At 42.3% G+C, this 26550-nt stretch overlaps 1 protein-coding gene and 1 pseudogene across 1 annotated transcript; one reads left to right on the top strand and one right to left on the bottom strand.

Moving 5' to 3' along the window:
• Positions 1-428: 428 nt before the first annotated feature.
• On the bottom strand, positions 429-973 carry LOC147459575 (large ribosomal subunit protein eL18y-like). Its single transcript, XM_086509855.1, has 2 exons — positions 866-973; positions 429-794 (listed from the first exon to the last, which is right to left on the bottom strand). Exons 1-2 carry the CDS (start codon positions 971-973, stop codon positions 429-431), a joined length of 474 nt encoding a protein of 157 aa, XP_086365981.1.
• Positions 974-1457: 484 nt separating this feature from the next.
• On the top strand, positions 1458-2243 carry LOC147459576 (eukaryotic translation initiation factor 3 subunit K pseudogene; annotated as a pseudogene).
• Positions 2244-26550: the final 24307 nt, after the last annotated feature.

Raw genomic sequence — 26550 nt, forward strand, 5'->3', positions numbered from 1 at the left:
GCAAAAAGTAGTTCAACCTTGATAAATGGTGGTCCTCCAATCAAGAAACCCATAGCATACACACATGCTATCTTACATCTTCCTCTCAAATCACCGACCATGGTCGATGTTGCGGCGGCTTTGATAGAATCATGTTACGTGATGATTACATGCATTACATATTTGTTAAACCGGAAAAAAAATTTGTCAGCAAACAATCAATTTAGAAGTCAGCAGCAGCTTGTCAGTTCCAAAGGGCCATATACTGAAACCTCACCATTGCTCGCACAAAGACACCTCACAAAGTACCCGATCAACGCAATTATGACGAGGGCTAGCATACCTCAGAGATACGTTTCAGTAACAAGCCAACTACAAGCACAATGTTTGATAAAATACTGCGCAAAAGTATCCAAAAGCTACAAAACTAAACTCTGTATCCTCTGTTGTTACGTCGACCGACCACGAGCTCTCTCAAACTTGCGACCCTTGGACCGAACATAAGGCTTTGTGTGACTATGTGGCACACCTCGAGCTCTCCCAAAGTGCTTCACAGCTTCACGAGCGTTCTTTGGACCTCTCAGAAGTACAGTATTTGAGCCAGTTGGGACCTTCAAAGCAAGTTGGTCAAATGTGAAACATTCTCCACCACCTTTCAAGATCCGGGTTGGGGCAGTCTCTGTAAAGCGTAGCGTGGCAGCTTTCAATGCTGGAACTCCATACACCCTAACATCGTTCATCACAGTTTCCACAATTACACCTCTTCCTCCTTCCCCTTCATGTAACATATGAGACGAGATAAAGATAGAGGCGGCCTATTATAAGTTCTGCTCATAAACAATCGATTCAAAAACACAACATTAAACGGGCTACCTGTCCTTCAAACGAGAAACCTATAGATCTTGACAATAAGCTTCAAATAGACATTGTCACTCTTAGGAGCAGTGCACTTTGTCTTCTTATTGCGTCCCCCAGCAGGCAAGTCGATACCCATGGCTTCTTACTGCTACTGCTACCGTTGTCGAGGACCAGGTGCTCCGCCTGCCGCAACCCCTCTCAAAATCCTTCCTCCAACGGTATTCTCTCTCTCTCTCTCTCTCTCTCTCTCTCTCTCTCTCTCTCTCTCTCTCTCTCTCTCTCTCTCTCTCTCTCTCTCTCTCTCTCTCTCTCTCTCTCTCTCTCTCTCTCTCTCTCTCTCTCTCTCTCTCTCTCTCTCTCTCTCTCTCTCTCTCTCTCTCGTAAAAAAAAAAAACTCTCTGAAAGAGCGCGCCTCTCTCTCTCTCAGTTTTAAAAAAAAAACTATGTGAAAGAGCGCGCACTGGCGCCTCTTTCAAAAAGTTTTTTTTTTTTTAACTGAGAGAGAGAGAGAGAGAGAGAGAGAGAGAGAGAGAGAGAGAGAGAGAGAGAGAGAGAGAGAGAGAGAGAGAGAGAGAGAGAGAGAGAGGCCCACATGCTGTGAGAGAGAAGCGCTCTTGACAATGCAACGGGATCGGGTAGCAGTGACACCTGAGAAGGAGGTTATTCCTCAGTACACTATGGAAAAAATTGTGGTAGTCAATCCCTACAATCCAGACATCCTTCCGGACCTTGAGGCGTATGTGTTGAGCAGATTAACATGCAGACTTACAGTTTGGATGCAAACCTATGCCTATTGTGGCTTTATCAGTTTGAACTGTCTCAAATGAATATCCAAATTGTGACAAGAAGGCATTGATGGTGCTTCCTGCACTAGAATTCAATCTTTGCATGTTTATGATACTTGAAAAACTTCAAATGGAGGATCCCTTCCTGACAGCCATATTCATCTTGCTCATTTTTTGGAGACAGCCAGATTCAGGGAGTTTTAATGGGATGATGCTGCTAGAAATCGCCATAATTTGGAGGGTGTTCCAGGGTTCGCGCAAGCAATACAAGGATTTTCTTTGCATGTTCTCTCTCTTTCTTACTAGAGGCCATAAACATGGAAGCCTCAGATTGGAGCATCAGATTGCTAGTAATGGTTGTTTTGTATAAAAGCTTTTTGGTGGAGGACAACTTGTTGTCCTCCCTCCCAATGAGGATAACTATCCAGAGGTGAAGAAGAGCATTGTTCATTTTTGGAGCATCAGATTGCTAGTAATGGTTGGTCTGTATAAAAGCTTTTTAGTGGAGGAGAACTTGTTGTCCTCCCTCCCAATGAGGATAACTATCCAGAGTTGAAGAAGAGCATTGTGGAGAGCATTCCATTAGAACATGTATCCAAGATCTTTTCCATCCTGACTTAAGGCATTTTTTAAGACCTCAAAAGCAAGGTTGCACTGTGGTTTCTTCTAGAAGCATCACTTGGAGAAATGCTATTCTTGTCATTGGGTTGCATTGCGCTGCTAATTATATTGCCCTGCTCAATGTTTCCAGCCTCATTTCAAAACAATTGAAGGTAGTTTGTTGGCACTGCTTGCTTGCAGGGAGTGATATAGGCGTGGTGCCTATGAAATGTTGTGCACAACTTTTAGGCTTTTTGAAGCTATTATAAGATGTTTCTTTTCAATGTCCCTTTGAAGCCATGCTTTTAATAAAAATAGCAGTTTTGCAAGATAAAAGATAATTAATTTGTCGACAATAGCAACAGCGCGGAGAGCCTCAAGCAGAGACGACAAGGTATGCTGCTACAACTCCCCACCCACCCAGACAAACAGTGCCGTCGTTGCATGGGGAGAATTTGTCCTAAGAAAAGTGTTCATAACTTTATCCACCTTGCATACTCTTTTATCAAAGCACTCCTTATAATCCCCCACCATTACCACCTCCCTTGACAACTTTGTCACCACCATCTTTGGCAACACCACTAACTTTCCCACCCCTCAATGGTAGACTTCATATGATGGTTTGGCCCATTCTTTAACATATACCATGATGTTGAGTTCTCAAAAGAATGACCTCACTTCAGTAATAGAATTATTTTCAAGTTCCCACAATTTTCTCTAGAGTAACTTAAAAATGCATAATATGGTATCGTACATCAACCCATAATACCTTGAGGTAAAGTGAGAGAGAGGAGAAGAAGAAGAAGTGAAGAGCTCCCAAACTCTCCTTATTCATGATATTTGTTTCAGTGGCAATAACCTTACCTTTTTAGTGTAAATCTCGTGGTTGAACCCTTTGATTGGGGGGCTAAAATTGGGGAATAGTTTTTCATCACCCTTTTTATGGAAGCAATGGAACTATGACATATTGCAATGATGGTATACACACACCAATGTGTCATATGTGATGCTTAATGTATAATAAAAACCCAAATTGTTAACAAGATCTATGAGGTCCTGCGTGTAAGGAGGTAGGAATATGAGATTTATATCCAGCAAGGATCAATGGCCGTAGCAAATTGCAATGAGCTTCCAATATTTTGAGGACAACGATTTCCAAGGAGAGGAATATCAACATGCCATTGTAATGGTTCCAAGTGTTCTAACCCATCAAAGGAAACACTCTACCCAAACCTTATTCAAAGGGTTTTGTCGGTCAAAACTTTGTGGTTGATTTACTATTAAAATTTGTGGTTGATTTACCATTAAAAATAGGTACAATCTTGAATTAATTTTTTGTTGTTGTGCTTAAAGTCACCAAAGAAATCATGTTTGGTTTTTGTTTTGTATATGTGTCTTGCCCTATCTCGCTCGTTTTAGGGATTGCTCGGAAAATCTTGCTTGAGCTTTGAGATTCCTCTCCTTCTCCAAGCAAGTAGAGAGGTTGAGAGCCTACACCAAAACTCTTGGCTATGGAATGCAAATCCAACCAAAAGCCATGCTTCAATGCTTAAGCTTGCCATCTTCTCCATTCTTATTGGTATGCTATTATGTATGCTAGCAAGAAGAGTGATGATAAGTGAGGAACTAGTTCTTTCTCCTATGAAATGTTTCTTCTTCCTCTTCCCTACCCTCATTCCCTTGTTTGAGGTCTTGGGACTGAGGCTTGGGATAGTTAATGCTTTCCACAAAGTTTATTTTATGCTCGTGATGCATGAATCTTTCCATATTCATTGCATCACGTAGGTCACAAGAAACACAAAGATTGTATTGTAACAAGTCTCTCTTGATGGGAGAAACTATAATAAAAATGCCTATTGGAGGGGGGACCGGGCTCCACATAAATCCGGTCCTCAACTGTTGTCATGTTCTCTAAACTCTCTCTCTGGCAAAAGTATTGTTCATGCCAAGATAACTAAATGCTATGTTTATGTTATTACCATCAATTATGTTCACCCGCTATGCTCACAAAGTAATTTCACAAAAGTACTCTCTCTAATTTCCACTACTCTCAAGTTAATAGCCAATTCCATTACACTTTGCCACAAAACACCATCGATTTGATGGGGGGACACTTTCACACACCTGCCGAAACCGCGGACACAAGCACAACAGCAGCAGAACAAAGGGGGGAAAAGGAAAAAAGACACTAGAAAGCGGGCAATGATTTCTTCATTGTGTTCAAGATAGCCAAGTACAAATGACCTTGTCGGTACGACCTCGATGGGCACAAAAATTTGGATCTCGGGAGCCCTCATTGGTGCCGTCACGATGATGGAGCTTTCCTTCCTCCTACGTGTGTCATAGAGTCACGCACAATTGAGCTCTTGTCCCTCGAGATTTTGTTGTATGAAAGAAAAGAAACCCTTGCTTGGGCTCACCCCTTCCTCCGAAAAACCAGCCGAAGAAGCAGATCTAAAACCTTTCACCTTCACTCCTCGCTCCTCGCTATAAAAAAAACCCTCCTCCCTTCTTTTTCTTTTTTTCTTCCATATGCCCTTTGCTTCCATCTTTTTTTTCTCCAAGGGGGCAACGAAGATGCCATTGTTGCTCTCCTTCTTCTCCCTTTTTTTTTCAAACTTCCTGAAAAGAGACCCTCTTGGAGTATTAGCACTCTTTGGGTGCACACGGCACCTCTCGCAATTGGCGAGCAAGCTAGAATCCACAGTGCAGCAGGCACCTGGAAGTCACACACCTCCCGTCAATTGCACAGGGAAAAAACTTTCTTTTTTTTCGTTCGCTTGCGCATGCACCTGGAATTCTCTCTCTCTCTCTCTCTCTCTCTCTCTCTCTCTCCACGTGACCACTCCCCACTTTTTCACATAAGATACTACCTTTCCCAATCGTGCTTCGTGTGACACGTGTCCTCCATCACCCCCTTTCTACTTGCGTGCCAGTTGGCAAAGCATACCTTTTCTTGTTTGCCTCAAAACGAATCTACTGAGATTCTTGCTAAAGAAATGAAAAAAACTCGTTTTTGGGACATATATTAGCACCCTTTTGGGTCTCCATCCCCCAACTTATTTTTCCCTTTCTCTCTTAGCTTTAAAAATCACCTCTAGTCTTTTTTTCTCAAAGTTCATCCACCATTTCCTTTTGGATTCATAAAATTAAGGACTGGAATATATCATTCCCATGCGGTTGGTGCTCACATGTACGTGGACTTGTTGAACTCTTATTCGACCGGTCCACATTGGAGCCCCACTCTACTATCATCGAACCCCAAGAAATCTGCTACATCTTGACTACTTCATGGCGTTGAACGGCACTTTCAAAAAATGGCTTTTTTGTTGTGATTGCCCACCAACTTGAACTGAGCGTATCTCGGTGCCCATGACTCTGATGAGCGAGCCACAAATTTTAGATGATCTCCCACATCACATGCAATTTTTTTAAGAACCCTGGCAAGCTCAAAAGAAATCCTATCGGTGCACCTACCAACGTGGCCCAGTGAGCACACAACTGCCCCCCTTAAAGACTTTGTCGGCCCATAACTTGCCCGTCCGAGCTCCAAATGGCGATCCAAAAAGATCGGCATACTCCATAACTTGGGATCTCGAATCCTACCCACTGACCTAGCCCTAGCCATTTGTCCCCATCTACCCTACTTGTCGAGGATCTGCAAAACCTTCCAGCTTTGAACCTTTATTTCTTTCACACAGGGGCTCCATTTGACAAGCCATTTGGACGGGCTCCTAGAGCTTTTTGAACACCACATTCTCGGGCATTAGAGCGTCCCTTCATACACTTGGGCCTATTTTTCCAATTAGCGATTCTCGAGACTTCTTGGCCTAAAATACCACACTATGCATACATGTCCACCAACCTTTGCCGGCCTAGGCCTCGTATATTTCCTTAAACACTCGATCCCACACCTAGAGGCACCCTTTGTGCTGCTTGGCTCCACTTTTAGATTGGACCAACTTTGCTTGCACCATCATGTGTTGACAAATGCTTGGCTCTACTCCCTTAGTGTCTTTGTATGGCCATCCAAACACATCTCTATATTCCTTAAGTGTAGCTATCAATAGCTACTCTTCCTCCTCCATGAGGTCAGTGCAATGTATGCCAGGATTAGCCCCTCACTTGGTTCAGCTAAATCTATGTGTTTGGCCTTTTCAAGTCCATCATAGGATGTTCCAAGTCCTTTAATTTCTCTCATCAATTGTTGAATCACAATCTTTTGATCCTATATCATGTATCTTTTGCAGTGGGAGGTGTGCCAAATTTTTTGTGTCTGAGGCCTCTCCATTTTGATATTCCTATTTGTGCTTAGTTTTATTCATCCTAGATGACATTTCAATTGTGTCCTTGGTTCTCATCTTGATTCCTTTCTTAGAATTGGTATTCATTGAAACAAATTTCGTGTACCCTCGTGTCACTTTGTCTATGGCACAATCAATCGCTCTTACGAACGTCAAATACTGCATTCTATTTTTCAAAAGAGGCATATGTTTCCTTGTGTGTGCTCTTTTGTTTCCTTTCTCATTTTGCACGATACCTTTCTTTGTGTCCTAGATTTTTAGTTAGGGAAATTATAGAAGGTTGCCTCTTTATTTTCTACTTTCATCTCTTTTTTAGAGCTACTTGATAGCTCATCTTTGGCATCTATCTCAAGAACATCATCTCATGAATCTTGGAAATCCTCATTGTTTTTGTCGCTCAAATCCTGAATGGAAACCTCATAAACAATACTTTTGCATTTAACTATTTTCAGCGTATTCAGGTCCTCTATCTTTGATTTTGTTTCCAAGATAACACTCACCATATGAAAGGGTGCCAGATCAAAGCCCTCTTTATCACCACAGAATCTTGTTGGGTTGTTTTCTTCACACATACATTTAGAGTAGCTAGTATCTAATTCCATCCAAAAGGTTCAAAGAAAATTGCTAGAAATGGCTCTGGAATATAATTTTTGTCCTCCACTAGTCTCTCTAGGATGTAGTCTTCTCTAGTCAGGCTCTCATATTTGGATGCTCCACATATCCAAAAATGTGCTTTGGCTTGTTGTCCTGATGGTATTTTTCTTTTTTACCATTGTTGAGTCAAATTCCTCTATGAGAGTTTGACTTAACATTTTGTAGTTATGGTCCTTTACGCTAATCCTCATTGTAACCTCCTTGTGCCCCAAGGAAGAATCCCAAACCGTGAGCGAGATTTTTTGAGTGAGCCCTAAATCTAGCAAACAAGGTAGGGTACATTATCAAAAAGGCCAAACTAGTTAAGGTTTAGGCTTGGAAGAATGTTCCCATGGTGTAATAGTTGAAACTATTTAGAGTTTTGGCATCTCAGTGAACTTCCCAATGTGATCCCTTTACTTACTTTGGCTTTTAAGTATTGATTTTACTTATTTGTCAAAGTTTGGGTAGGGCAATTTACTGAGGTTGCTGTATAAGCAACCCCTTACCTCCATTGTATGCACATTTAGTTATTCAATGCCAAGGTTGATTAGTTCAAGAGACTCTCTCTCTCTCTCTCTCTCTCTCTCTCTCTCTCTCTCTCTCTCTCTCTCTCTCTCTCTCTCTCTCTACGCTTCTGCATTATCGACTTTGACATGGTGAGATTCTTGGTGTAGCGCGTGCTTGAAGAGCCTTGGCGTGAAGGAGTAGTATCGTGAAGAGTAGAGAACTTCATTGTCAATGTTTCTCTCCCCAGTTCCCTCTATTGATGCCCATAGTTGCTGCTTGCATTTTCAAATGTTGTTGTGTTGAGAAGCTGGTCACACCCCTCCTGCTTGTGTTTTGAAATGTATTTGTGCAGCGGCACCAAATCCACCCTTCCTACTTGCACTTTGAAATGCTCATGTCCACAGGCAGGCACCCTTGGCGACGCCTCCAAGCTATGTTGTCCAGAGTGTTCTAAAACGTTGCCTTGATTGGTGGCCCCCTCCTTACCTCCATCTTCTCTACTATGTTTTGAAATGCACTATTAACAGTGGTCCCCCTTTTTTTCTAGCATCGATCCCATGTTTTAAAACATTGTGGGTTGTGGGATGTGGAGGGCACTGTTGGAGATCTAGAGAGGGAGAAGGTAGCAATTGATTTGGTGGCTTGTGAGAGGTGGATTGTGGAGCGGTTTGGGAGATGACAAGGCGAGCAACTTTGTAGTTGAAGAGAGGGATAGCAGAGGGTGCAGAGCAGCTTGGGAGGAGTAGACGAGTGGAGTAGCTTGGATATCTTGTGGCTTGGTGCTAGTGCGTCCATCCTTGGAGTGCAAGAATCTTTAATGGAGTTCTAGATCTTGCAGCTTCATCATGGCCCCCTTGCTCGAGCACCAACAACAAATTGAACAAAAATAAATACACTCATTGGAATTTGATTATGTGACTGTGGCTCTTATGGAAAGGCTTATGGGATGTCATCCCACGAGGGATTCCCACAATAGGTACATCCACCTTCAAGATGCAAAATATCTCAACTATGTGCCGATTGGGATGTGGCTAATGCAAAGACAATGTCAGCCATTGTATAATCTCTTACATAGGACCTTTCTCCAACCATTCAGACTTTGAAGAGTGCAACCAAAATGTGGCTCAAGCTCGTAGGAATGTTTGATCGGGACTCTAGGATGTGAGAAGTCACCCTTCTTGGATAGTTATTTGACATCCACTTTCCACAAGGAAGTTCCATGCAATCATTTCTTATGAAGGCTAAAGTTATTCATGATCAACTATCATCTATGAGGAGTGCACTGATGAGTACCCAAATTAGCTACTTTGGTTCTCACAAAGTTGCCTAAAGAGTATGAAACAGTGGCTAGAACACTTTGACTACAAGTCACAAAGCAAAAGATGGAATTTGATGATCTCGGCCCTTTTCTCATTGAGGAGGATGACGTGCTGGTAACTCAAGGCAAAACTCAGATTTTTGAGACTGAGGAAGCACATGATGAAGCACTTGCTGCTTTGGATTCCATAAAGAGGACGAAGTACCATTGTTACAGATGTCGACGGCGTGGTAATTTGGACAAGGATTGCAAAATCAAAAGGAAAAGATAGAGATTCTACAAAGGACAAAGATAAAAGCAATCAAGAGGAGGAAAGCAGTGATAATGACAGAAGGAAGGACAACGAAGAGGCTACTGGTGTGGTGGTGACTACACTGGCATGGACTCTCGCCTTCTAATCACTTGGAGATTAGTGTCACCATTAGCTTCAGTTAGAGAGAGACTTGTGAGTGGTACAGAGAGGCAAGGGGTGCTCCCTATAATTAATTTGGACCCTTGTGTTGGAGTTGAAGTTATTGATGTTTGGACCCGTAGGTTGGAGTTCAATGCATATGCATTTGGGAGGGAACCAATCAGATTTCTAAAACATTATGGATGGGCATGTCAATTCATTGTTGTTGGTCAGATGATGGACAAGAGGTGTCCCACAGTTCATTATCTTAGAGTTTTATATTTTGTGCGTGATGTGCTCACAGTTCATTATGGGGTTTATTGGATGTAGTGTGGTCTCGTGGAGATTCACCGTTTAGTAACCCCCTATATAATGTGCATTCGCGGGGTATTAAAAAACCCCTCTTTCAACATGTCTGAACAAATAAAATGACCCCTTATTTTAGGATTTTTCTTCCCAAAATTGAATATAAAAACCCCTTATTTTGATGTATCTCTGTTAAATTGCTTACATTTTTGAATTTTAAAACCCCTCATATCAAACTCATGTTACATAGTGCACCACCTGAGAGTGTGGTCTATAGTTTAAATTTTCTACAAAGGCAACCAATGCTCACGATGGCATTATTTTCAGGTACAAAGTTAAGGGTAAAAAAATCGAGGTGTATCTTGTAAAGAGGGTGTTACAGTTTTGGCATGTTAAGTGAACTGCCCAATGTGATTTCATTATTTAGTTTGTCTTTTTGTACTTATTTGTCAAATTCTGGGTAGGGAAATTTATTGAGGTTGCTATAGGAAACCACTTGCCTCTATTTTATACAAATTTAATTACTCATTGCCAAGTTGATTGGTTCAAGTCTCTCTCTCTCTCTCTCTCTCTCTCTCTCTCTCTCTCTCTCTCTCTCTCTCTCTCTTGCTCACTCCCCTTGGTCTCTACGCTTCTCCATCATCAACTTCGACAAACCACTATAAACACATCACATAAATAATGGTATAGCAGATGATGGATATACCTCACCTTAGGGACCTCGTTAACCATGGCTATTGCTACACCGACATTAAGGATTATTGGGCATAGTGGTACGATGACATGGCTATAATATGAGCCAATTCCATTATTTCTATAAAAGTGGATTGTTGAAATATTGGGAATCCCCCAACTTGCCACCCACATACAAACAATGATTATCTAGTGGACTGAACAGAGAGCCTTATGTTGAAAAAGTAAGGTTACTACCACTTGAATAGATTTAATTACTTGAAACTTTATTTCATCAAAATTGTTTTTAAAGAGCTATAGTCTTTTTACCAACAGTTGAACTGATTTTCCTTGATTGTGGTCCTTATAAATACATCATAAAAGAAATTTTGTATGCAATATTGGCCAGACAAAGTGTGACAATGCCAAAATTTAAATGTGATTATTGCGACTTTAAATTCTAAACCTTTAGACAACCAAAATTTAGATGTTGTTATTTCTATTCATTATCCTAACTTTTTGATTTGTCAAAAAATAAGTGCTTTGGGAGCATTGAACATAAGTTTAGAGTGATGAGGAATCCCTCTATTCGCATCAATTTCAATGTGAATGGCTAGAGAGAGAGAGAGAGAGAGAGAGAGAGAGAGAGAGAGAGAATGGGGGAGATCCACAATATTGCCATTCCTCACCATCCTAGATTGCAATGTCAAATTTTTGCTTAAACCTAAAAGCCACCTAGTTGACACCTTGGATTTTGTCATAAATCTTGGTTGTCTCATAAGAATGCCAATAAAATGGTCTATTGAGAGTAGTGCTCAAAATTTTCAGCTTTGACTATAGTTGAAGGTTTTTGCACCGAATTGCTCTAAATTTTTTAGTTATTTTCAGTCTTTTTTGTTTAAAGCACTGGTTTGGAAGAGCGGAGCACTTAATTCACGAAACATGAATCTCTCTCTAGCCATACGCTTTGGCATGGATGGCTAGAGAGAAGAAGAGATTACCAGAGCATATGTGAATTAAAAAATTTGTCTCTAGCCATCTTTGCAAGCAAGGATCCTCGCCACCAGTGTGGATGGTAAGAGGAGTGCCAGGAAAAAGAAAATTGTATGTAGTTATCCTCGCCAGCACGCTTCTAGAGAGCTAAGAATTTGCTTTGCATTTAGGTAGGTTTTAGGTTTCATGGATGATTAGAGAGAGGAAAAAGAGGGAGAGATTCTTAATGGAAAAAAACTTAGAAGAGTGCCAGAGGAAAAAACCCAAGAATTTGCGTTGCATTTTGGTGAGTTTTTGGTTGCGTAAATGGTTAGAGAGAGAAAAAGAAGGGGGAAATTTTCACACCATAGAAGAGTGTTGGAGAAAAAAATCTAGTTGTAGCCATCCACGCCTACCTGAATGGCTAGAGAGAGAGAGAGAGTGAGAATTTGTGTTGCAATTCCAGGTTGCATGGATGGTTAGAGAGAGGAAAAGGTTCACACCATAGAAGAGCTCCAGAAAGAAAAAAATATGTGGATGGCTAGAGGGCAAAAGAGAGTGAGAATTTGTGTTGCATTTAAATGATTTTCAAGTTGCAAGAGAGCTTTAAGCAGCACAGGATGTTGACTCTGCAAGGTGGTGAAATATCAAGCCCTTGAAGTCTCCCAATAATACAATGCGAACAACGAGAGGATTCTATAGAAAACATAGGAGGCCACAAATTGGCTAAACACCAAATTAGATGTCAGTGAACAATTGAAGAAAGGTCAATGGTGGAAAGTACATGTATTACACTAGAAAGAGGGCATATTACTCATCTCTTCCTCCCATTTTGCCATTCTTGAATGCGTTATGGACTTCCCAAATACTCTATAGAGTTTGGATAGCTCGTTACCACGTCAAATCTTTGTCTCCTCCTGTGGATTTCTTTGTAGAGTTCCACCTCTCTGGATGCCTTCATGCTTCATCTATCAATATCATGTTTGTGATCCTGCCCTCCACAACCTTGGACGTGAAACTTTCTCTTCTCCCTAATCATGGTATCTCGTCACCCTCCTCATAGCTCGGGTCGAAAGTATGGGGATGGTTGGAGGGGTTCCCCTAGTAGAGAGAGAGAGAGAGAGAGAGAGAGAGAGAGAGAGAGAGAGAGAGAGAGAGAGAGAGAGAGATAGTGTAGAACTCTCTTCAACTCTGAACAGCAATTATGAGATAGAGGGACCTATATATGAAAATGGCCTTCATTTCATCATCAAAATTGAGACCTTTTGAAGTAACCTATGAAAACACGTTGTTGAAATCTTTCAAATGAGACTAACATTATTATCTTCTTACATGCTCATGCGCATCAATTTCTTCATCAAGAAAACATTGTTCGAGGTCATTGTTGCCATCCCAAGCCTGACATAGAACACCCCACAAATCTTTGGCATTGGTCTTATCCCTTATGGTAAAGTAAATGGATTCACCAAGGTGTAGGCAAATGGTCACCATAGCATGCTCATTCATGTCATCCCACTCATTATTAGTGTATGTATTCTCTCTTCTTGCATGCAAGGGTGCTATCAAGCTTTTGTTGATCAAAAAATCTTGCATACGCTGCTTTCAAATGACAAAGTTCGAGACATCAAACTTTTTGATGCAGTACTCTTCTCTTTTGGAAGCACTAATCATAGCCATGATCAAGAGAATGTAGCAAAAAATTTTATGGCGAATTGCCTAGGATAATTTTGGCAGAGTTTCCCCTAGAATAGGAGCAAAAAGCTCAAACCAAAATGTAGTACAAACACTATGTAAGAATAGCTAGAAGTGCCAAGAACGCATAAAACGGACTCGTGGGGGAAATTCAACAGAGTCTCCTTTGTATGAGGAGTCAAAACTCAACTCAAAAAATGCATAAGCTACTCAAAAGAATCATTAGGCATCAACTGCACAAACCCACTAATGTGTGACCGCCAGCTTTGCATCAAAAGCACAAAAAATCATCCAGATACATGTCGTATGGCGAGGGTACTATAATGGGGAACTCTAGCTACCTGTATCACCAAAGGTATCTCAACATTTATGAAACACTATTGACCCTCCAAAGGATAATGCAGACACAAAAGGACTAGCCACGGTCTTAGAAAGGGCTCTTTCCGTCCGAGTCTCAAAAATGGCAAAGAAAACTACCAAAATGTCTAGAAAATTGCTCCACACGAAGTACAATGGGTAATGTTCGCGACTCAACGTACATGAGTGACTGCGTTCAAATAGGTGCCAAGAACTATTGTATGCAGTAAAAGTGATCCCTACGGGGATATCTGCTCTCAAAAGATCTCAATAGCACATGGTGTGCTAAAGTAAACATGCATCTACCAGTGCATCTGTTCGCAGAGAAACTGTTGTCGAAGTGACTACCAAAATTGCCTGAAAGGTGTTGTTTGTAAGTGTCTAGAGACCTGGAGAAACTACATGTGCACGGGCTCAAAAGCCCTCTGTAACCTACATGTCAGTGTCAATATGAGCCAATTTCCATCATCGAGTAGAAATGTGCTAGTCAAATAGCTGCCAAAGGTGCTCGAGTCGAAACGATGTCGTAGAGCACAATCGCCCTTGATGCTGATGCCGATGTCATTCCTCTGTGGTACAGGCACCTAACATGTGCATCTGGCAAGCACGAACGTCCACGAGAAATAACTCATTTGTGGCAATGCTCAATGTCGGGGTCAGATGTCAAAAATCCTCCACAATGAGAGGTGATGTAAAGGCAATGCTGAATCGCAAGAATCGGTCTCAAAATCGATGTGCCGGTAAAGAGCGGCAAGTCACCGATGTTGAGCCAGCTCTCACCAATGTCAAAGATGTGGTGTCAGTGTTGGAGCTGCATCTCTCTCTCTCTCTCTCTCTCTCTCTCTCTCTCTCTCTCTCTCTCTCTCTCTCTCTCTCTCTCTCTCTCTCTCTCTCTCTCTCTCTCTCTCTCTCTCAATGCCTCAATGTAAGCATCCAAATTTGAGATGAATGCCATGGGATATGTTGCAAAAACCTGCTCTCTCTCTCCCTCATCCACTTGCTCGCTCACTCTCATAGCTCTCTATCTCTCAAGATCAGGGTGTGTGAGAGCAAGGTCAGAGAGTCGGGGGGGATTTGTTGATGGATTTGGTGGGATCAAGGTCTTGCAGGCAAAAGAGTAATCAAATTTTTTTATTTTTTCAATTCAAAGTTATGCTCTTTCTGGTGGGGATCTGATGAGTGACAATGTTGGGTGTGTGTGTGTGTGTGTGTGTGTGTGTGTGTGTGTGTGTGTGTGTGTGTGTGTGTGTGTGTGTGTGTGTGTGTGTGTGTGTGTGTGTGTGTGTGGATGTTGAGGAGCGTCGAGGAGAGGGTGTGTGGGGGTGTGTTAGGCCCTACAACATCTGATCTCGCGACCACTACCTCTCAACTAGCACTACAATTTTTCACGGCATTCCTGTCAACCTGCTCGCTTCTTCACAATTTGAAAGCTTTTCCTTTAAAAATACCTTGTGACTGCTCTCAATTGTTTGAGACTCCCATCTCTCTTTCTCCCAAAACCTCGTTGTCTGTTCGTTCTTCTTTGCTACCCAGTTCTACTCCTAGTTAAGCCTGGTTCACCTTGCTCCACTGAGATTTGCTTGCTTTTGATTTTTACTGATGCTTGACCCTTTTGCAAAGGGTTGAATTCACCTAAAAGAATCTCCTGCTCTACTACAAAGCTTGCCAAATCTCTCCAAGATTCCCAGCTCTGGGTCGAACCACATGCGAGTAGGGAGCGGGAATGTACCGGTGCTTCTCGGGCTCTGATACCACTTGATGGGTCCTAAGATGGAGTGCAAGGCAAGGGATGGAGAGAATGGAAAGGGGATGCAGGAGGTAGACACTATTTTGGTGGAGCTAGTGAGTCTAAACTCTCATTCCTCATTATAACCAAAGAATGAAGTAAGTTGGACACAACCCGGCCACGAGGCCTAAAATCCAACAAATAACCCTTGCATCACATGTGTCCTGGTCAAAGATTTATCCACAAGCACTTTCATGCCTTCATTCATGGAATCCTTGCCATCATCAAATCCCCAATCAGCTCCATTCTCATTGCATATCTAATCAAAAAGACCTGTATCCATCGCATCATCCTTGCAAGCCATAGGGACCTCCAGCTACTCCTCTCTCTGGTCAGCATCCAACACATCACAAGCATTAGCAAAATGCCTAGACCCTGTGGTTTTTGCTTTATCATCACCCTCTTGTCAACTTTGTAGGCCAGCTTGGCTATCCATAAGTGCAATCTTGAACTTTATTGCATAGCTTCGAGCCATGTGCACTGCAATAGTACTTGCCATTGCAACTCCCATCACCATGGTCACCAGCATAGCATTGCATGCCTTCTTTGACAACATATCCCCCTCTATTTGCTTTGGCACTTCAACCTGCTATTCTTTCACATTCCCGACCATCATGTTATCAGATACACAATAAGGTAGTTTTACCCCTACCAGCACAAAATTATCAGACTTGGTCTTCTCGCTAGAGGATGTGGACTTCCACTCTATCCTCCTCCCTCGTTTCCCAAAATCTCCAGCTTGTATCTTCATCATTGTTAGAATCAAACGCTGACTTCATATTCGCATCCTCATCCGCGTGATGTTCCACAAAATCTTGACCATCTTCTTGGCTCTTCACACTTTCTTCGTCCCCTTCCAAGCTCTTGGTATCTGCCACTTGATTGCACTCTACTACCTTTTCATGCATAACCTCTATGAGAATAGGCTTCTTTACCTCTTCATGCTACTCTTGAGACTTGACATCACCTAGATCTTTTGCACACTAGTTCTCTTCGACAAGTGGCTTATCCTCGTTGACATTGTCCGTGCATGCTTGGATGGTCTAGGAGATGAGTATGTACATTTTACGTCTTCCATGAATACAAGAGACGACATCCTCGTGTTCCAAGATTTGATTTCTATGCTTATTCTTGAGGAGAAGAACCTTGACACATCTTCTTCTCATGGCAGAAATAATTCTGAACAGGCCTTCTATTCTAAATCCAACAGAGGTAGAGGTAGAGGTCGTGGTCGAGGCCCAAGGGGTTGCAAGGGCCAATTTCTGGAAGGTCAATCAAATCAAAACAATACAAGTGGCAGGGGAAACCAGTCTCAAGGCAAGGGGAGTAAAAGAGGTCGTGGTGCAGGATCAAGCAGGCAGCAACATACTCCAGATAGCAGAGAATGTTGGACTTGTGGTGAAAGAGGTCACATGTCACGTGACTGTCCAAAGGGAAAAGCAAGTGGAAAGAGAGAACATGGCAACTATGCATCTACTAGCAGAGATGCAGATGACAGCAAAAACAAGCGCATGTTTGTTATGCAGCATGTAATGAATACAATGACTGCAGAGAATTCCACCCAAGATGATGTTTGGTATGTGGATTCAGGTGCCTCTAATCACATGACGTCTCGTGGAGAGTGGTTTAGAGATATGCGCAAACCAGATGTGTCAGGCTATGTGAAGACAGGAGATGACACAGCTCACCCCATTGCTCATGTAGGGGACATACCTCTAAATACGAAGAGTGGGAAATCAAAGTACTTAGCAGATGTACTTCATGTCCCAAACATTACAAAGAATCTTGTTTCTGTTGGACAAATGGTTGAGCAGGGTTTGCAGGTTCACTTCAATCCAAATGGCTGTTATGTAGAAGATTTCCAGAATGGCTGTAAGCTGATCACAGAGGGCAAATGTGTGGGCAGAATGTTTACGCTGAATGTAGACATGCCTGAGGTAAAAGCTGCATTATTTGCACAAGGCACAGGTGTTGTGGCTGATGTTGACATTTGGCACAAACGCATTGGCCATGTCAATGAGCAGAGATTGCGCAGCATGCAATCAAAACAGATTGTAAAAGGTTTGCCCAAATTCAAGGTGGATGGTATGCATAAAGTGTGTGCAGCATGCCAGTTTGGAAAACAGTCAAAGGGCTCATTTCCACATGAGCACAATGTATGTAAAAAGCCACTTGAGGTGGTGCACACAGATGTTTGGGGTCCAACCGATATTGCAAGTATACATGGTTGCAGGTATTATGTCTCTTTCATTGATGACCATACAAGGAAAGTATGGGTCTACTTCATGCGTAACAAAAGTGAAGTGTTTGGTCACTTTCAAGACTTCAAAGTCATGATTGAGAAGGAGACAGATATGCAAATCAAGACATTGAGGTCAGATGGAGGGGAAGATTACTTCTCCAATGATTTTTCAGATTTTCTGCGAATGCATGGTATACGCAGGCAGTTTACATGCAGATATACTCCACAACAGAATGGGGTCGCAGAAAGGAAAAACAGGCACATTGCAGAGGTTACATGTGCATTGATGAATGAGAAGAACATGCCTCATCATTTCTGGGCTGAAGCCGTAAATACAGCTGTGTACATTATGAACAGGACACCTACAGCTGCGGTGCATGATGTAACACCTGAGGAAAAGTTTATAGGTACGAAGCCTGATTTGGCACACTTGAAAGTGTTTGGCTGCATAGCTTATGTGCATGTACGAGATGAGTTGCGTAGGAAATTGGATCCTAAAGCAAAGAAATGTATTCTTGTGGGATATTCCCTTGAACAAAAGGGGTACAGGTGCTACAATCCTACTACACGAGAATTACGAGTGAGCAGAGATGTAGTCTTTGATGAGATGAGCAGCTGGTAAAGTAATGCACATGGCACTATTGGGGCTGATGTAAAAGATGATGTGGTTGTACAAAATGTGAGGCCACAGTCACAGGTTTTGAGTGGACCACAAGAGTCCTCTTCTCGTGGCTCTGTTGAAAAACCATGGAATGGTAGACTACGTACGCAGGTTACTCCACCAACAGGTACAGGGAATGTATCACAAAAAGGAAAGGAAAAGGTTGATGAACCTCCCTTTATGGTTGATGCATCATCAGGTTTTTCACATGTAGACATGGATTCAGATGGTTCTGAACAAAGTCTTGATGAGGAATTTGGAATTACGGCTGTCAGGACACCTGGTGTAAGGAAAGTACAAGAAGATGCTAGAGGGCAAAGGAGTGACCCAGGACTGCGCAGATCTAATAGAGTCAGAAATCCAGTTCAGAAATTGACTTATGATGGGTATCTAGCCCATCACCAAGCCTACATGGCTAAGGTAATAAAGGATGTGGAGCCCACATGTTTTGAGGATGCAATTGGAAATGTGCATTGGGATGATGCAATGAATGAAGAGATGGCTGCATTGGAAGCAAACGACACATGGGAGTTGGTGCCATTGCCAAGTGGCAAGAAAGCTATTGGTTGTAAATGGGTGTATAAAACCAAGCATAAGGCTGATGGTAACATTGAGCGTCACAAGGCAAGGCTGGTCGCAAAGGGTTATGCACAGACGTATGGCATAGACTATGAGAAGACCTTTGCTCCAGTGGCAAAGATGACGACTGTGAGAGCTGTCATAGCAGTGGTTGCATCTAGAGGATGGATTATGCATCAAATGGATGTAAAGAATGCCTTCTTGAATGGTGAGTTGCAAGAGGAAGTGTATATGGATCAGTCACCTGGTTATGTCAATCCAGGTTACCCAAATTATGTATGCAGACTTCTCAAAGCTCTGTATGGTTTGAAGCAGGGCTCTAGAGCATGGTATGACAGGATTGCCAAGTATCTTGTCAGTATTGGTTTTAGGAGAGCTCATGCTGATCATTCACTCTATGTACGTGAGAGTGATGTGGGGATTGTGGTCGTTACCATATATGTAGATGACCTTATTATTGTTGGTGACAATGCTATGGAGATTGACCATGTGAAGGGTCTTCTCAAACAGGAGTTTGAAATGAAAGATTTAGGCGAGTTGCGCTACTTTCTTGGCATTGAGGTGATCAAGACTCCAGAGGGTGTATGGCTATCACAGAGACAGTATGATTTGGACATGTTGTCAAAGTATGGTATGGCTGATTGTAAGCCAATTTCTATTCCCTTGGATGTGAATGCAAAGCTGAGTGCAAAGAAGGGTGATGTTGTTGAGGATGTCAACATGTACAGGAAGATTGTGGGTAGTCTAATCTACTTGACTATCACGAGGCCAGACTTGAGCTACACAGTAGGCTTGGAGAGTCAGTTCATGCAGCTTCCGAGGAAGCCACATTTGGATGGAGTACGACGCACACTTAGGTATGTGCAAGGTACTCTTGACTACGCATTGTTCTATGCAGCAGATGCACCATTAGCATTGTATGGGTATACAGATGCAGATTGGGCAGGTAGCATTGTTGATAGGAGATCTACGAGTGGCTTCATGTTCTCTTTTGGGAGTGCTGCTGTTACTTGGAGCAGCAAAAAGCAGCCTACGGTTGCTTTATCGAGCACAGAGGCCGAGTACAGAGGTGCAGCAGTTGCGGCGTGCGAGGTAGATTGGCTACGCACATTACTTGAGGACTTGGGAGTGCAGGTGGACCAGCAGATTTTCATCCATTGTGACAACCTCAGCAGCATGCAGTTGGCTAGGAACCCAGTGTTCCATGCCAGGACCAAACACATAGAGGTCCATTACCACTACGTTCGAGAGCGAGTGTTGGCGGGCGACATCGACTTGGTCTACGTCAGCACAAAGGAGCAGATAGCGGATATCTTTACCAAGGCCCTCGGAGCTGAGAAGCTTCGACGTTTCCGGACTATGCTTGGACTCTGCAACATGCAGATCTCGAGGGGGAGTGTTGAGATGTCGAGCTCTACACCTTGAGCTGGCATCCACTACGGGTCTTGGCCGCTTATGGCAATTACTCACTGGCGCGTTAGGTGACCGACACGAAGGATCTCTGCCAGTGATTCTACAGCTGGACTATACTTATAGTGCCAGCCTAGTACGCTTCTAGTGAGTTCACACTTAGTGACCGCATGTACATATGTGCTACTTTTCAGCTTTAGCACTTAGTCATTTTGTACTCTCTTTTCTGTGAAGAAAAAGAAGAAGCTTTCCATCTCTGTGTGCTTTGTGCTTGTCTTGTGTAGCTCTCTTGCATCCTCATTCTTTACACTGTACCCTAAGAACTAGGCTAGGCAAGGACTATGGCCAAGGGCCGGGCTAGGCAGTGTGGACAGGGGATCCATCTAGGGCAAGGGGCTAGGAGGCCACCTATAAAGGGAGGTTGGGAGGAGGATCCAGTAGAGCCTAGTTGCCTAGTTTCTTACAGCTTCCCCCAATGTCTTGATGACCCTCACAATCGTGGGAATTTGGCTCTCCCAAGCTCAATGGCCCTATCAGTTAGTGTACCTTTGGTACGGGTGGACTCTAAAGTCTGCTGTGATGCTTTCTCATCTGAATGTCACACATAGTCTGAAAAAATTAGTGATCTCCCTTTGTGAGTGTCTCCTACTGTCTGATCTCCTCAAGAGCCTCTCCATATGTCTACACGGCTCCAATAAAAATATCCCAAGGCATCTTTGATCTTGATATCTCATAACTTTGGCCAGTGGTCCAAAACCCTCTCTAAATAGGTAGTGGAAAAGGCCTCGTATCTCATAATAGACTGAGCAATGAAAGATGTGATGTAACTTTTTCTCTGGCTCTATATGGAATAGCTAACAAATCCTGGCCTCTGCTAGTACTCCTTTAAATCTACTAATCTCAATCTCTAACTAATGTGACAATGTGCACATCTATCCAATAGCACACCGTAATCCATGGGATATATGAGTGTCCATGTAGGCGGGTCTGATCACAAAACCATCCTCTGTAATCTCAAGGAGATGCTCTCTGTAGAAATTCATCTTAATGCCAAGCACACCCATATGCTCTATCCATGTCCTCCTAGTGTCTAACTGAATCAAGTCTTGTTTGATGAGTTGAGTGACATTGGTCCATGTGAGAGACAAGGAGGGTGCATCCAATGAATACTAGAAAGCATTAGGGAAAATTTGGACTCTCAAAGGGGCCCTATAAGAACTTTGACTTTCTCTCCCTTGTCCAAAACGGGCGCACGATCAAAATTTTACAAATGAAATCAAGACTTGTCAGACCTTTTGTAATTGGAATGTACTCATTGAGCATTGATATATAGCATGCCATTAGATTTCTTATATTCTAGAAGATTCCATTTTTTTATCTGATAACTTTGTCTTATAAATGGAATCTCTCCCCATATTTCAACTTTAGTAGGGAGGCCATAAATTTTACAAATCAACTCCAAATTTTTCGGAGTTTGTGGATTTGGAACCTAGTTTCTAAGGTCTTTCCAATGACATGTTGGTCAAAGGGATTTTGACAAAGCATTCATGGACTTCATCGGGTTGCCCACTTTAGAGAAGAGAGACAAAGTCAAACATCCTTATAGGGCCCCTTTGAGAGTCCAAATTTTCCCTAATGGGGGTAGTCTATCCATATCAAAACCATGCATCTTGAACCAAGCTGTCATGTATGCATACCAACAAGAGGTGTCTCCCTATGAGACAAGCTGTCAGAAGACTCCAAAGCTAGATGGGCATATCTATATGTGGGGAGATCCCAGATACTGTGCATGAAAGAGACAGATTTGGTGAGTGCCTCAATGACCAGCGGTGGAGGAGCGATCTTTGCACAAATAATCTTATGTGGTACAGAGGGCTTGGCCCTAATCATTTAAGAAATCATATAGACTAGAGGCCTCTACATGCACTTCCATCCATCCGTACTGCCAGCTTGACTATGGAGGTCCACTGATGGTCCCCAAATCTACATCTCATAAAGCATAGTTGATGTGACCAAAGTGTCAAGAAGCCATAGTTTTGTTTGAGGTTCTTGAAACTAAACCTGGTCTCCATCTTCCCTAAAGCTGCCTATGCTCTCGTTAGCCTAGTCTCTACTGTTATCCTTAGAGAAAACACTGGGCCACTAAAGACCACACCAAGGTAAGTGTATGCATCTGTATACTCCACCACCTCCTGACCATATGCAAAGGTAGGTGCAGATTTCCCGACCCACTGTGTTGTGGTGTTGAACACCATAACCTTGGTCTTGCCAAGCTTCATCAATAAGCCGCTATCACTAACAAATGTGTGCAATGTATCCAAATGTTGCTTCATTCCCTTTGGTGAATTTGAGATCAACACAATATCATTTGTGTATACTAGCAATGAGAACCAGGTCCCTGCTAATTGTGCTCATATGTCACCTCTCCTCTCAATGTATTCTGAAACGTCATCCACATATATACCAAATAAAATAGGGGATAGTGGAAAATTCTGTTTCACCCCAATAGTGGAGTGAAAGAGCTCAGACACACCCTTGAGAGTGCACACCTGACCCACAATTGTCCTCTATAGATCCATGATCCCCCAAATCAGCTATGTGGGTGCACCCATGTCCTGTAACCTACACATCAATTGAGCTCTAGGGGCTGTGTCAAATGCTTTGTGGAATTCTATATAAGTACAGTAAATCCTCCTACCATTTGATCTGCCCTCCTTTAATAGCTTTGAGTGTCAATATGTGATAAGTGTGGAAAAACCTCTCTTAAAACCTGCATGTCTTGATGCTCGTGTGCCTGCCCTCTTTGCCCATCTACTCAATTACTACTCAAGAATAGAAGCATATAACTTGGCTAGTGTGTGCCCAATCATAATGGTATGATAGTTCCTAGACATCATTAGATCTCCTGCCTTGAAAGTAGGCACAATAGTTGGCATACTCCAAGTATCAGGAAAACTATTGTGGGAGAAAATCACACTCCTATAAAATGCATGCAACACTACCTAGATCAACAAAATGTCAATCAAGGACAAAAATGACACGATAGGTGCAAGAAGGCAATCTCTTTGGCTTGTCAAGTTGAGACCGTCCCACACATACAACACTATGGAAGGCCAACTAAACCAAAATTAGGAATCTCACTACTCTCTACTACACCACCTAACCCACATACACACAAACAGAAGGAGACTCACTAAATCATTCCAAAATCATATGAAACTTAAGGAACATCGTCCTCTCACTAGGACACACTCTACACTCAAAACCCTCACTTTAGACTATTAGGAAATAGGACACAACTAAGTAGATAATTGAGTGGTTTACTTAATGGAGAGAGATAATTTCACACATGAGAGATTATAGAGTAGAGAGAGAGAGAGAGAGCACACATGATATATGTGGTTCACCCAATGTGGGCTATGTCCACAGTAAAGCAGCCACTCAATGGCTTTAGCACTTCAAAACAAGAAGTAGATTACAAAGGGATTATTCCCTTTTGGAGCTCCCACCTTGCTTCACTCTCACCACCTCACATCAACTTCACAATCCACCACAATTCTTCATAGTCCATTTTTGTGTGTAGAAGAGGCCTCCTTTTATAGTCCAAAAGGGCTTCCCTCTCTCATGAGAGGCAGCCGTGTGTACCCGCCCTTGTGTAGACAAGTCCAAATTGGACTCTCCAATACACCCAGGTGTGGCCGCCCTTGAGAAGGCAAGTCCGCCTTTGAATTCGGCCACAGGCCACCGGCCATTGACTCTCGACCACCGAACACCGGCCATTGACTACCGGCCATCATTCAACCGACCAAATGACTGGTCAATTTCCGACCACTTTTTGGCTGCCATCATCTGGCCATAATACTCCGGCTGTGAAATTTTTTGGTTTTCGGTGAGTGATTTTTCTTCACGCACGATGACTTCTCCTCATAATAGGGGCCTTACAAATGTGTGTTTTTAATACAAAAAATTACAAGAGGTAAATCAGGCTCCATACTTAACAATCTTCCACTTGGAGACTAACCTCCACTTGACCACCTTCGTAAACATGTCTGCATGATTTTCACTTGTATGCACCTTTCCTAGCTTTAGTTGTCCCTCTTCCAAAAGAGAGCGTATCAAGTGATATCACAGCTTAATGTGCTTTGTCCTTGAATGAAAGACTAAGTTCTTTGCAAGATGGATAGTGCTTTAGCACTACTCTTCTAAGAATTTGTGAAGCCACAAATTTCTTTGCTTGCCTCTATCATTGCTCTACATACTCTGCTTTTGTGGTAGAAAGTGAGACCACTTTCTGCAGCTTTGAAGCCCAGCTTATTGTTGTGACTCCAATCATGAAGACATAGCCAGTAGTTCTCCTTCGAGTATCTTTGTCACTTGCCATATCTGCATCAGATATCAATTTCTCCAAAATACAAAGCATTTTTTGTTGTCCCTTCCAGATACCTAAGTATCCACTTCACAGCTTTCCAGTGCTCTTTACTTGGGTTGTCCAAACTACTTACAACTCCCAATGTATGTGCAATATTTGGCCTTGTCTAGACCATAGCATACATAAGAGAACCTACCACTTTAGCATATGGAGCTTTAGACATATAGGCTATCTCTTCTTGTGTATTTGGACACAAATCCTTGGTTAGTTTTAAAGTGACCAGCCAAAGGCGTAGAAACTATTTTTGCATTTTGCATTGCAAACCTTTCTAGTGCCTTCTTGATGTAACCTTCTGAGATACCTTTATTGTCTTCTTCATCCTGTCCCTTGATATCTTCATACCAAGTATCTTCTTTATAGCACCTAAATATCTCATTGGAAAAGATTTAAACAGCTCCTCTTTTAGGTCTTTGATATCATGCATGTTAGCACTTGCAATCAACATGTCATCAACATACAACATCTGGATGATGAACTTCTCTCACCTTGCTTCACTCTCACCACCTCACATCAACTTCACAATGCACCACAATGCTTCACAATCCATTTTTGTGTGTAGAAGAGGCCTCCTTTTATAATCCAAAAGGGCTTCCCCCTCTCATGAGAGGCAGTCGTGTGTAGCCGCCCTTGTGTAGACAAGTCCAAATTGGACTCTCCAATCCTCCCATGTGTGGTTGCCCTCCTTGATAAGACAAGTTCAACTTTGAAATCGGCCACCGACCATTGACTTTTGATCACCGGCCCATCGGCCATTGACTACCGGCCACCGGCCAACCAGCTAGACGATCGACCGTTTTTCGATCACTTTCCGGCCATAATATTTTGACCGCGTGAAAATTTTGGTTTTTTTATAGTGATTTTTCTTCATGCACAATGGCTTCTCCTCATAGCAAGGGCCTTACAAATGTGTGTTTTTAATACAAAAATTTACAAGGGGTAAATCAAGCTCCATACTTAACACAAACCCACCTGTAGAAAGCGCGTATGAATACAAAGCAAAATTTTGAAAATGATCAAAACTAAAATCTATGAGTACCTTATGTCACACGATTCTAAGGACTACTTGCAAGCAAAAAACAGACATTGTTTGATGCACTTACGATCACAAATAGCTCGTAGATGCGTTAGCACGTGAGATCTGTTTTGTGTGGAATGCTTGGCGTTGTTGCGTAGCTCTCTTTGAGTCTATCACAATGGTGCATTCATATCTCCAATGCGATGAGTGAGCAGGGAGTGGCATCAGGATGAAGCTCACGCTCTCTCTCTTTCTCTTTTACACATAGTCAACCGTAGCTCAAAACTTTGATTAAGGTTTTTCTCTTTACAAAATGACCTAGGTACCTTATATACTAAGTCTACCATAGGTTAAACCAAAATGAGAGTTCAATGGGTCAAATGGCTTTGTATTTACTATTTGGAAGTGCCATTGCACCCCGGATTCTGCAACTAGACTAGCTACTAATTACAAATGATGTTTTTAACCATAATCCGCATCATTTCATAACTCTCAAAAAAGAAGACTTTGGTACAAAAATTGAGTTATGTAGTACTATTGACCCGTGAGTCAACACTCCCCCCCCCCCCCCCTCCAAATTCATGTCATCCCTAACATGACCCGATTGTCAATGTTGGTGTGGTCTTTGTTGTTGTTTTTTCTTTTTTTTGCTTGACTACTTTTACATTGTCTTTTGGATGCCTCTGTAAAGTCCTTGTTAGAATATCTTTGACGTCCACTGCTTGTCAGCCTGACTATAACTTCAGGAATGAATTAAGGCTTTGAGTCTTCAATTGTCTAACCGTCTATTTGCTCTTCTTCATTGGGGACTTCTTTGTTCCTGCATCCAAGTGATCAAAGTCGCATTTTCCATTGTTAGATTTTTTGTGTTGTGTAAATCATTATACTGCTTCTACTTGATACATGACTTAATTAAAGCATGAGAAACCCCAGTTAATTCCCCAAGTTAGTAACTTTATTCAAAAGGGACTTATCCAACATCATTTGTGATAGATGACCATGTATGAGCTATCATTGTACATTTGTCCCCAAAGCTCATATACATGATGCA

This window comes from Adiantum capillus-veneris, chromosome 4, assembly GCF_014529385.1.
Source record: "Adiantum capillus-veneris isolate H3 chromosome 4, ASM1452938v2, whole genome shotgun sequence".
NCBI lineage: Eukaryota > Viridiplantae > Streptophyta > Polypodiopsida > Polypodiales > Pteridaceae > Adiantum > Adiantum capillus-veneris.

Bases quoted from the DNA above. Each gene is read 5' to 3' on its own strand.
- LOC147459575 (XM_086509855.1), bottom strand. From the start codon at position 973: ATGGGTATCGACTTGCCTGCTGGGGGACGCAATAAGAAGACAAAGTGC. The intron at 795-865 runs GTTTGAAGGACA...AACTTATAATAG, and splicing joins TCAAGATCTATAGGTTTCTC to GCCGCCTCTATCTTTATCTC.